Source organism: Notechis scutatus, chromosome 1 (genome assembly GCF_049901735.1).
Source record: "Notechis scutatus isolate UNSWTSFEM ecotype Mainland chromosome 1, rNotScu1.2, whole genome shotgun sequence".
Taxonomy (NCBI): Eukaryota; Metazoa; Chordata; class Lepidosauria; order Squamata; family Elapidae; genus Notechis; species Notechis scutatus.
The window spans coordinates 238,369,016-238,382,577 of NC_142009.1; the positions used below are offsets into that span (position 1 = coordinate 238,369,016).

At 36.0% G+C, this 13,562-nt stretch overlaps 1 protein-coding gene across 2 annotated transcripts in view; it reads right to left on the reverse strand.

Annotated features, from left to right (window-relative positions):
• The window catches only part of TOLLIP (toll interacting protein), a 41,988-nt gene that overhangs the window by 5,616 nt on the left and 22,810 nt on the right, over positions 1-13,562 (reverse strand). Inside the window, exons 4-6 of one of the 2 annotated variants that reach the window (XM_087950825.1) lie at positions 12,146-12,298; positions 10,570-10,660; positions 4,858-4,878 (exon numbers count right to left, since the gene is read on the reverse strand). In XM_087950825.1, coding sequence (XP_087806951.1) covers positions 4,858-4,878; positions 10,570-10,660; positions 12,146-12,298 — 265 coding nt within the window. The remainder of the gene's footprint in view (positions 1-4,857; positions 4,879-10,569; positions 10,661-12,145; positions 12,299-13,562) is intronic. The other variant, XM_026668246.2, reaches the window with a different exon arrangement.

Consider the following 13,562-nt stretch of genomic DNA (forward strand, 5'->3'; position numbering starts at 1 on the left):
GAAATTTCCATTAATTAAAAAAAAAATATCTTTGTGCTACAAACCTAAAACAACAATTTAGCTCTGTGATATAGTCCCATTTAAATATAAGAAACCACCCCTGAAAATAAACTATTTTTTCCTAAATTCTATGAAGAGTTGGTTCAGTGTTGATTATTTGTAATCAATGCAAGCAAGATGAGAAATGTGGCAATTACATTAGAAAATGCTACTGATTTTCAAGAACTATCCGAGTAGGAAGAGAAGGAGTGCATCCAGGCAACACAGAAACCAAGGTATACACTCTTCTGTTTTAAGCAGTATGTTTTTTTTAAGAGAGAACAAAGAAATGCTGATCCTTTAAGATGGTTGCCAACTTCTCAAGGCAATTAGCCAGGACTTCCCTGAATCCCTGTGTCCTGCAATAATACTTCCTGAATATCAGTCCTGCTTTGCAGTCGTGAAAAGATAAAGAAGAAAACTGACTATTTCCAATTATCTTCAGAGTGAATCAAAGAAACTGGCAAAGGAAACAAGAGTCTGCCAAGGATAGAGGAAGAATGGAAACTATATAAATATAACAATTTAGAGAGAATGATGCACAATTAGTAGGAATTATTATTTTATCCTTGAACATATAGTGAATAAACCAAACTTTGCTATTTAAAAAAAACCCTTAGCACAGCTGGTTTCTCACTATTGAAAAGTTAATTAATAATGCCAATAGAAACAGAGGATATTAATTATTTCAACTTCTGAGTTGAAGCTATAACTAGATTTAGACACCCTCTGATAACTGTGAGAGGTCCACTATGTTAAGAAAAGAAGTTCAAATAAAGAATAAATGATATTACAACATTGTATTGTGCACTTATTATCTTGTTTTTATATTTGAGGGAAACCTCTAATACTGATAATTATTAGATTTGCTTATAAGCTTCAAATTGATGGAGTGGGAGAAAAAATGAACTTAATTCATAGAAACCTAATTTGCAGAAGCTTTTCCCATATTTGGATTAGCAATGTAGGTACCAATCCAGATTTTTACAGACCATAATCCAATGTTATTTTGTGTACAGTATACTGTAATGCATATGGCATACTGTTATGCATACTGTTTTGCAGCATGTATTAAGAAAAATCTTAAATCTTAAAGAAAAATCCTGAATAAATACAGAATTATAAACCACTTCAAAAGAGCAACCTCCACTGGATTTTCTTTTAGAAAACCATTACAAGGAATTTTCAGATTTACTCTACCACTAACATTAATTGTACCATGCTTTACAAAAATGCCAAAACATCTTGTGCCTCTTTTCAATTTAATAATATCTTCATTCAAGTAATTTCCTTTGGAAAATCAATATTGCCAATTAATACAAACTAACATTAAAATATGTTTTTACATCAAAACAGACACTTCAATCATTTATCAACTTGCTTTTGAATTTAAACAAGCAAATGCAGTACAGAATAATCAATAAAGAATTGAAAACAGAATTTACCATAGTCCATTAGTTTCCATTTAAAATGTGCTCTTCAAGTTTATAAAATTAATTTGGCATCAGTATTGCTAAAGTGCATCAGCACTGATAAAGTGAGAAAGCATATAGATATAAGCAATAGCACTTAAATGAAATGAAAATGTAAAAAATGGCAATGGGTTTGATGATACATGATATTTTTACAAAGCAACACTCAGTATAAAAAATAAATCAATTCATATTATGCAGAAAATATTACAGAATTTAAAGACAATATTCTAATGCAGTCAAGTGCCTTTATATCCAAATTACCTTTTCTCATCACTTTTGATCTCATAGGAGAAATACAATATTTTATTTTGAAATATTTTCAAATGTATCAAAGAGGAAGAAAACTTTCCAAGCTTCATTATTACCGGTAGCTTTGTATCTGATTCAAGTAGTGTATCATCTTGTTTTCTTGAGTGAGGACTCCCCTGCCCAAACTAAAACTTATGATGAATATTAAACACATATCATAACCAGAGAAGGACACTGTTGTACTTTTTTTTTTTTTTTGCATTTCTTCCTTTAGCCTGACTGTTCTCAAATCCTGAGCATTTATTTAATCAAGCAAATGGCATTTCCTCAAGACACTTGACTGAACATTTTATACCGTAGTAAGGATGTCACAATACTGACTTTTTAATGATGAATTTAATACTACGTTGCAAGAGAGACAGTGGAAATGCAGCTCGTTTTTATTCCTTCCTATGTTTTATAATAAAGCAAATGAAGCTTGTAAAAATACCAGTTGCGAAAACTAGATGGTTACCAAACTCTGTGGGTTTTTTTGCAAAGGAATCTAAAATGATCCAGATTCCCTTAGTAGTGTCCTGGAGTAAACAGACTTAAATGTAAGCATATTTGAGATAAAATGAAGCAAATGACCATATTACTGTTTGAAACTTTTTTTCCAATTGGACCCTATTTATTTAAATTTAAAGGCTGCCCAACTTCAAACAACGGAGAAAGACAAAATGGACGAATCATTAAATTCTAAATGTCTGGAAAGACCAACGTAACACCCATACATCCAAACCCCACCTCCACTAGAAATGTCAGGGGTCCATCAGTTACTCTGTCCCCAGGCCCTGGAGCAGAAACAAACGTTGAAGAATTTTCAGAACACCTTCATGACAGGAACCATGTGGACCTCACAAAATAGGAATGAACCATGGGCATATTGTAATATGCCCATCACTGCCACCATGGACCAGCTGTATCTCTGTGTATCTAGCAATGGCTTTGCATTTGCAAATATCTCTAGATGACATGAAAAACTGAACAATACTAAATTAATCTCTCTCTCCGTCTCTCTCTCTCTCCACATATTACAAACAAATCATGATGTTGCAGAGTATAACTCAACAGAAAACAACATACTGTAATGGAACTGTTTGTTAAGGTGATAATAGAGAACCCAACAAAACTTTACTTGAAATTGAGTCAACCTCCAACTAATAGAATGCTTTCTGGGTAACACAATGTTACTTCACCACATTCAAACATCTTGAACAAGTGCTTCCTATATACCAGGGGTCCCCAAACCCAGGGCTGCACAAGTAGCGGGTAAGTGCATAAAGCTGGATTTGCGCAAGCGGCGCCCACAGATGAAACCATCCCCTCTCGCCACCGCCGGTCCACAGAGTTGGAAAGGTTGGGGACCGCTGCTATATACAACCCAAAGCATATTTATACTTCAATTCTCACTTTGCTGTAGGTATCAACTTTGGAAGAACAGGACTGACCCTATTCATAAAATGTGCACTAAAAAGACAGGGACACTTTTGGGGGAATAAAGGGTATTGGAAAAAAGACAATGCACATTAAAAGTGCAACAAAATATATAACTGACAAAATTCCTTGCTCTGTAATGTCCAAAAACATTCTAGACTACTTTTTAAAATAAATTTTAGCAACTGTTCTAAATGCTGGGCTTTTTCCAGGGTTCAAATAAAACAGATCCATTTTTAACATTGCTTATTTGCAATGATTCAAGAGTCCAGAGTCCTTTAATTAGGATGGTTTTTAATGTACATTGTCCAGCTTTGCCAGTCAAGTAGCAAAGACAGTTCCATCCTCAATGCCCAGAAAGAGTAAAGCCCAGGCAAAAACAACGGGGACTTAATCAACTGCTGAAACACAAACAATGGTAGGTCCTAATCACCAAATTGTCTTGATCAGACTCTATTGGGAATCTACATTCAGAGGCAATTCTCAATGGCCAATATCCAATCTAAGAGTGAAAATTCTTTTCAAATATGTGCTTGTTTGGTTGATAGAGATATACTGATTTTTTTAAAAAAAAAATCATGTGCTGGGGGCACATTAAATTAATAGTCTGTGCTCTGTGTGTTATTTTTCGGTTTCTATTGTATCCTACACATCTTTGCTGCTGCTGTTCATAGACTATGCTGAAATGAAATCATGCTGTATGTTGGATGTTTGTTCAGCTTCTGCAGCTGTTCGTATAAAAAGCCTTTAAAAAGTGTTGTTTCCATTCTTATCTATGACCTTTTAAAAAAAAATTGTTTTAGAAAATTAACATCTTGGCCATTTGTAGATTTGGTGATAGGATAACAAGCACCTCTGTCTATCAATCTAGCCTGGTAGTCTTAAAGTCATAAGTAAAGGAGTAAGAGGCTTTTTTCAAATCCTTATTGTTCTCTATGACTAAACACTGGAAATGTTTCAAGCGCCTAAATATATCCCATGGTTTTTTTTTTTTGCTGAAACATAGCCAACTTCATTGGAATGTTTTGAGTAAGACATTTTTCTCAAATTTGAAACAGAACATTTTTGCTTGTTTCATGCTCTCTATATATTGTCTTCTGACAGCCACCATTTTTTCCTCTAAGAAAAAAAATAATTCTCTCTTCATCCCTTTAATCCTTCACTCTTCGAAATCTCAGTACAATTTGGCCAAACTAATGAAAGATGAACTACATGTGTAAGATTATTGAAGCTATAAGGCATATACTTCCAGTGATGATAAAGAAGTTGGTCCTATATTTTCTGATCTGATAACAATAAGTATATTTATTTTAATGAATTAGATATATTCATTTAAAATAAAGTATATTAAAGATTAATACATTAAAATTAAATTAAGGTTTGTAGTTGTTAGATAATCTTTCTTGAGTAACCACTAGTTTATTTTCATATAGCTATGGTTCTATTACCTACCGAAAATGGAATGGGTTAACTAATGAGATTACGTATTGTGACATCCTCCTGCAATGTTCCGCAATCCAACATAAAGCATACCATACAAATAAAAATCAATTTATACAATATCATGCAGAATTCTTGTTAGATGGGATGGAATGCAAAAAGAATTAAGACAACTTACCCAGAGCAAAATATTCAAGCCCTAAGGACGGATGAAAGTGAGGGAAAAGAATAAGACATGGAAAACAGATATTACTCTGTGTTATATGAGAAATACCCTTGCAGGAAGAAAGCTGGAAAAAATTCCAACAGTTGCCCTTTAGATCTTAAATTCTAGGATTTTGCTCCTTAAACAGCTGAATCTATTATATGAAATCTTCTCAGTATCCATTTAGTTTTGGCCTATTAATAGTTTCATACATATTTATTTATTTGTAAGATGATGTACATGACTGCCCTTCTTGAAAAACTGCGACTCCAAGCAGCATACAATAAAAACAAAAACCCAATGGACCCCATGAGAATAACCAGAAATATTACATCTTGCGGAATGAACTTCTCTAATATCCTGGCCCCAATGCCTCAGGGATCATCCAGGTCTTCAAAAACTTTCAAAAGGTTAACAGGGCCAGAACTAGTCAAATGTTTCTGGGTGGGGGAAAGACTTTTTAACAGGGCAGATGCTTAACAGAGAAGAAATGTCTCAGGTAGCATTTTTTTCAAGGACAGGACATGAAGAATGTCCACTCCTATATGGGGCATGCAGAAAAAAAAAACAAGACAAGCAGTTCTGCAAAGGTGCTGCTTATGATTGATGAAGGGCTTTCTATGTGATAATTGCACCTTCAATTGCCTATGGGAGCCAGTGCAGTTTGTAAGTAAAACGAGGCATTGTTTTACATGGTAAACAAGGACATGAGTAACCAGTGTGGTACAATTGGCATACTAGATGAAGTTTTGCAGAGGGTCTTCTACTCAAGGCTGCTGCCTGGTCTTTGAACAGGAACTGTAAGTCCAAGAGGACTGCTTACCACCTACCAAGAGCATATGGAACTAAACCCAGAGAAGGAGATAACACAATAACATCCCTCTCCCAACTCCCTTAGCTTGTCCAGAAAGATACCAAGCTTGATGATACTGAAAGCTGGTAAAATATCAAGGAAAGCCAGGATGGATCCACTACTTCCACTATATGCCATCCAATCATCAACACATATGCTGTCTCAGTATTATGATTTGACCAGAAACCAGACTAAAAGCGACGTAGATTATTCACTTCCTCTAAGATCCTTTGAAGCTGCAAGCCAATCACCTTTTTGACAACTTTCCCTAAAAAGAGAAAGTTGGAAACTGGATGACAGTCATCCAGTACTGTTGAATCCCGGGATAGTTTTTTTTTATTTTTATGGAAGAGACTGAAAGAACATTTTAGTTCATTCTAGTCTGTTTTCCTTCATTTTGTTGATTCACCCCTTCATATCTCTTCATTTTGTTGATTCACCCCTTCCAATTTTCTTTTTCTAACTCAGAAATGTCATATCAATGGTAATTTCTATTTTAAAAAAACTTGAACAAATGTCAAATATATTTATAATATGATTATATAAAAGTCACTGAAGCATTTATCAGCACATGGGCAAGTTAATGCTGTGTGGTGGACAGAAGAACGGATTTTATTCCTATCTGTATTCATCTACACATCTTCATGTATCCTGCATGAAATTCTAAAACACATTCTTCATCTGTTGGATACAACACTATTGATGTAAATTGAGTGCTATTTGTATACTGAAGAGAAAACTTCATTTATCTGACAAAGTGGACATAGATTCTAACAGCCTATGCCACAAGAAATTTGCTTTTTTGTACTACAAGATCTGCTAATTTTTAATTCAGGTGGTTTATATACATTATTCCATGTATTAATTCATTCAATTTCCCTAATGCCTTCTTATAAGACTTACAACAGTATACAAACAATAAAACATAGTATAATTTCATCATCATAAAACACAATGAAATCTGTTAATTCTTCCAGGTTTTTCTCCATTTGCCTCAGATGGCTCTATCCAATTACCAACCCTACCTGAAACTTACAAACTCATTTTGCTGTCCTTTGATATAATAGCCCACCCTTCGTTCCCTAAGAATATCTAGGTTATTTTGAATAGGGCTGCCAAGCAACAATCAGCAGCTAAAACCAGTCTAGAGACGTACATATCCTTCACCACCAGTTTTTCTGACACTTGGTAGGGTAGAATCAGCACTTAGTCAAATTCGGTTTTGATCTTGTGTCATTGCCACTCTATATCTTTTTACTCTCTTAATCTTCTGGAGTTCCTTAAGTGATCAGTGAAACCGTTCAGAATCAGTTTAAAAAAAGAGGCCTCAAAAGAGCAATTCTGTTCAATGCCTTGGTCATTTCTGTTTTCAACTACCGTGTTTCTCATATAATAAGGCCAAGTCTTATTTTTTTTTTGAGCCCCGAAAAAATGGCTAGGACATCTTTTCGGGGGTGAATTAATTTCTATCTCCCCCCCCCCCGCACGCCCTCACCTAGGGTGCCCCGCTGGCAGCTATGCCTCACCACCAGCCACTCCTAACGGCCAATCATGGTGGAGCACAGAGGGCTCCCTTACCCCCACCAAGGGCTGAAGACCCAGGTCAGCGGGAGGGCGGGGATGTCTGCCGGCAGCGTTTCAGCCGCTTCTCAGACCTCCGTAGCTTTCACGGTTCCCACTGGTGCTGGCGCCTCTCTCGCCAGCGCCGTCTCCCACAACAGCGTCTGAGTCGCTCCCGCTTTTCCCCCGTCCCCGTAACAACAGAAAAAAAAAAACATTTTGAGGTACCTGGGAGTGCCATGCGCTGCGTTTTGGTTTAATCCCGAGCGGCTGGGTGGGCATGAAGAGAGCCGAGCGAGCGTCTCTGCTGTTGCTACCCTTGGTGCTCCAGCCTTGGGCAAGTTTGCAAAAGTCCCGGTGCGCAGCCCGTTCCTGCTTTCCAAGAGCCCAGGCCGAGCTGCAGCTGTCCCTTCCCCCCAATTTCACATGTTTTAAACTAGGCCTAAATTTGGGGGGAGGGGCTTAATTTCATTTTATGCCTAGAAAACATGCTGGGTCTTCCTACTGGGGGGGCGTATTGTTGGAGAAACACGGTAGTTTGTTTCACAGAATTGCCTACTAAATCATTGAGAAAATCCTAATCCCACTCAGGAAATCTGCAAGGTCCAGTAAGTGCCTGGAGTGGACAATCCTACCTGGATCTTTGTTTTATTCATTGGAAATTTAAAACATAACACCACTCTGTAGAATACACTTTTCACTTAATGACCATGTAGCCAGTCCCAACTCTGCCTGATAAACAAGGAGTATCTATTTTCCATGTATGAATGATTATATTATGGAACAATTGGGTTTCAAGTAGTTCATGCCTAAAGTGAAACACATTTGTTTTGGTCCATAGGATGGAGGAAAGGAGTTGCTTATTCCAGGCAACAGTGGATTTGGTGGTGTGGGGGGAAAAGAATGGGAAAAAGCCAAGCCCATTGGAACCAGCATCTAATTGGGAATGGGGGGCAGGGCAAAAAGAGAGAAGGGAAGCTGTTGAGAAGACAAGAGGGTAGACAGCCCAGTGAGATATGCTAATTGGGGCATTAGCTACAGCAACAGCAGTGGAAAAGAGACAGCTGTTAGTATTAGTACGAGAATACATAAATCTCACTTTTTTTGAAACATGAAAAATCCCAAATTAACAGAGGAAATATGTAGGAAAAGGGATGGCAGAACGAAAAGGGGCATCAGCCTGGAATTCCTATGTACCCTTAAGAGAATTAAGTCCAAAAAACCCCTTGAGTACAGTTGACTCTTATTTAACTCTAAGCAGGTGCTAACCATTAGTTGAAAAGATTTCTGTGCACAGGTTTTTAGCAATAAATCATTTTAATTGAACCTTCACGTGTGGACGTGGTCTTTCACGCCTGACACAACACTTCTTCATTTTTATAGGCCTAATCAAAAGTTAGTAGAACATATTCTTACTTATGAAACATGCCACATTTCATTTTTAAAAAATATTCATGATGAGAAGAACCTATGTATAGTAGCACTAGAAAAAGCAACACTTGGGGGAAAAACCTCTCCTTGGGAGAAAGTCCCAAAATTACCTATAATAATGCTCCTGACACAGGAAAAGTCAACACTGTAGAATAAAGTAAATATGCAACTCGCGATAGTTTCAACAACAGACAGATATCTATTACAACAATTTAATGTAGCAGCAGTGATATTAAAAAGTAGTTTTATTATTACAAGACACTGAAATGCTATAAGGCCTGTGGAACCATCTGAATATAGAAGAACAAGACAGAAAAATGCAGTGCGCTCTGCCTGCCATAACATTGCTATTTGGAACACACTATTATTAACTTATTACTAAAAACCGTACCTCAGGCCTTTTATATGTCTATCCTCCATGGGAAAAGGGGGAATTCTGAACTGTAAGCTGTCTCTATAATATAGTTAGCAATATCACAATTATGTTTTTACCCAGCCATAATCCTATCTTAAGCTGGTTTATTTTATCTTATCCAAAGCTCTGCAATACATTTAAGAGGAGCGGCCAGTACTGAACTCCTTCCTCTGACCTCCCATCTTAGAATATTTGGGAGGAGCTTTCAAACAACTGTATCTTTGCTGCTGTGGCTTGTTTTTTTTACATCCAAAGAGCATATTGAGCAATGGTTTGGGATGGGGGAAAGCCAGTGAAGAGTTTCATCTCCTTAACACATACTGGCCTTCTTCCTGAACAGCCTATTTTCTAACAACCAGACACTAAAGAAATGGGTCTTAGGAGTCAAAACATATCATCAGACATTTGGGACAAATCAAGCAAATCACTTAACCACTAATCAACTTGGTGGTACTTAACCCTCCGCTTAGCATTATGTGTGAATATACCCCCGTTAGTGGAAATAAACTATAGTTTGAAGCAGGGGTGGGATTCAAATTTTTTAACAACTGGTTCTGTGGGTGTGGCTTAGGTGGTGGGTATGGCTTGATGGTCATGTGACTAGGTGGACATGGCTTGGTGGTCATGTTATTGGCTGGGTATGGCCAACTCAATATCATTCACATCGAGGCACGCATCTCCTCGCCTGGCCTCTCATGACTGTGGGGATGCTGCAACAGTCATAAGTGTGAAAAATGGTCATAAGTCACTTTTTCAGTGCCATTGTAACTTTGAATGGTCACTCCACACAAGCAAAGTACCAGCAAAGGAGTGGGGGAAAACTCCAGAGATGTTCCTGAGACAGGGAGAGGCAGTTTCTGTAAGCAACACCAGAATGTTTCCTTCCTGCCTTCCTTACAGGATTAGGCCAGTAATTTCTTCTAACAACCGGTTCTCTGAACTACTTAGAATGTTAACAACCGGTTCTAGCGAATAGGTGCGAACTGGTAGAATCCCACCCCTGGTTTGAAGTTACTTTGCTTCCAATATTCATAATTAAGTAATAGTTAGATCAAGTTGGGATTATTTAGCAAGCTGCAGTTTATTTAAACTGGAATTAAAAGCTTCTATCTCCTCTTTCTAGCTGCACTTAGGGTGGGGTAGGATACAATAACCCAAAGGTAGCCCAAAAATCATTGAGACTCATTATCACAGTATGACAGTTAGAATTACATCAAAACTAAAGTAATAATATATAAATATTACATTGGCCTCACTGAAGCTTTGTAGACAACTTGAACAAAAAATATGTTTATTATCTTCAAATTATGTTTCCTCATTCAATAGTTCAGTTACTTCAGAGAACACAACCTTCCCCTCTCTTTATGTTTATTGTTTTAATAAAAAAAATTTAAGTGTGGATTAAAAATGGAAAATTATATCATACCTGTAATAGGTACATATCCAACTCCTTGCTGATATACTGTTGGCATCAGGACCACTGGCTGGGGCTGCATCATCATAGCAGCTGGTAAAGACTGGATTTCAAATAGGAAATAATAGAATAATAAGAAAAAAGGTTTTTTAAAATATACGCTACAAAAAAGGCAGGCGGAAAGAAAAGTATTTACACAAACTCTCCAATTGAATCAGTTATTTTACTACACTTAATAACAATTTGAATCATGTAACAAGAATTTAGCGGGGCAAAAAAATTCAGGGAAATGCTCCTGAGCCTTTATTTTAAAGGAAAATATTATAACTTTTACACAGTTCAAATTAGTCTAACCAGTTTAGGAAAACTTAAAACAGATATTTAGGTATTATTTTAGGTATTATTTTACTACAGAATATAAAAGAAATAATGCAAAGTTTCTAAAATGATTCTAAAATGATTTCTGAAGAGCTGATTGATTGGCTGAAATTCTGCCAGTCCTGCTCTTTTGAGAACCATTATGTAAGAGTTTACAGAAAACAATACGCAATTTCAGAAAAGCAAAATTTATTTCTTTGTATCCAGCCTTTACAATTTTTACAAATAGCTCAAGGTAGAAAACAATCCAACACCTTTCTCCTCTTATTTTCCACAGCAATTCTGTGAGGAGAGTTGGGCTAAGTGTGTGTGACTCACCCAAGGTCACCCAGTTGGCTTTCATGGCTAAAGCAGGACTAGAACTCATAGTCTCCTTACTAGCCTGATGCTTTAACCATTAGACCCAATTGGCTCTAATAACAGTTTCCACAATTAAAAATACATATTTTTATGTAGTTAGCAATTTTATAGAGATAAGTTTGATTTTTAAAACAAGGTGCTATAGGCAAAGAAAACTTCTGAGTCCCAAGAATACAAACAAATACAGAAAACTACAGAACTTTACTATCCCCTATCAATATCTGTCCTGTATTTTTCCTTAAGGCTTTTCAATTAATTCAAATTTTAGAAACTACTCTAAGAAGAATACAACAATATGCCTTAAAAATTATTTAAGTGATGTAAATGAAGTCATGTGCAACATTTGTGCATATGCAATTGAGAGCCATCTTTATTTTTAAAAAGTTTTAAAACTGTACTCATTTCCTATGTTTTCCATGATTTGTTTTGAAGAAAAACAACCAATGGTATTTCTTTATTTAGGAGTACTCTATAAACTTAGGAAAATGAAAGTTTAATGATGCAGTGAAAATTTGGATCCAAACAAAAGGTTGGGGACCACTGATTTACCTTATAAGTGGTAATAATATTAATAAAAAAAAAAGTTCTGAGCTAAGTCACTTTATTTTTGCTTCAAAGTTTTTATTTAGAAATTTTTTTTTCCTGAAATTTCCCTCTTAAAATGAAGATGCGTGTTATACGCCCTAAAGGTGCGTGTTATACATTGATAAATACGAGTAATAATAACATCTAACTAAGTCATCACTAGCTAGTAACAGTTTCTTTCTCCCTTACTGTCAATTTAACAATATTTTATGATCCAACTATTCCACTCCTAACTAAAGCCATTAGCTTAAGTTGCCTAGCTTACCGTGTAGGACATGACCAGGTTAATCATTCCTTCTTTGTCATCTCCCTGCCTTCCGCTCAGGCTATACCATTCATCTTCAACTTTTCCTTGTTTCAGTGACTCAGGAATAGTAATATGGGTCCAAGCAATGCGATCATCTATTGAAAAAGCTCTCTGAAAAATAGATGAAAATGAAATACATGAAGAAATATATTCCAAAAGATGATTTTCCTAAATGCTAGATTAGATGACGAGGTAACATAAAATTGCAATCCTTTTTTTTCAGAAGCAGGTGAGTTTATTCCCTGGTAAGAAGTCAAGTCAATTCAGAGAGAGAAATATTACCATATATACTCACAGATAAACCCAGAATTTTAGGTGCCAAAATATACACCCAAAAATTGAGTTCAGCTTACCTGTTGATGGACTTATCCATATGGTAATACTTTTTAAAGTACTCATATATTTCATATGTATCTGCATATAAGTCTACCTGCTGCTAAGAAGAGCCCTGAATTTTTAACCAAAAGCCATGAAATTATCTATAGGTGCTTCATTTTTTGTGGTATTTTGGTTAAAAAAAGTGAGGGTCAGCTTACCTGCAGATTTAAACCCAGACCACATAAATCACATTGATTGAATTCCTGCTTTAATATGCCCAGCTATATGTACTTTCCAGATACCCTCAAGCATTAGCATGATTATATGAAAAATATTCCATTGCTGAATGCATGTAAAAGGTTAGATGTATTTGAGAAGCAAGCTTCAAAACAGATAAAAATTTCTACTTTTGCTCATATATGTGCAAGCAAATATACAAATAAGGCTTCTGTTATTTTATTTTTAATCTCTATGGAAGATACGCATATTATAAATGAAGTTGCTATGAATTTTAGTATCTGTGGATAAGATCTGCAACAATCTTCACTTAGCCCTTCAGGAGAAGTAAGAGGAAATTTGAGACACTTCCAATCTCTAAATTGTTACTTAGTTTTCTATAGCCAGATAAACCTACATTGTTCTTCCCGGTATTAATGTTGATTTTTCAAAGGAAGCTGATGTAGAATACAATAACTGACAAGAGAAAAAAATCATCAATCTTAAAAAGAGACGTTTTTTTACCATAATAAATCACCTAGTTTCATAAAGTCATCCTAGTATTGCACATTTCCCTCCCTTTCAATTGTGTCTCATTCTTGGAGATTCCATGGAAAAGTCTCTGCCATTTCTTGGCAAAGTTTTTCAGAAGTGGTTTGCTTCCACTTCTTGACTGGCCCAAGGTCACCTAGCTGGCTTTGTGTCTAAGGTAGAACTAGAAATCATGGTCTCCTGGTTTCTAGCTTCATGTCTTAACCACTACACCAAACTAATTCTTTAGGACATGTTTTGGAATGTTATTTTTCTTCAGATATAGCAAAGCAGAGCGGTGTATATTTTA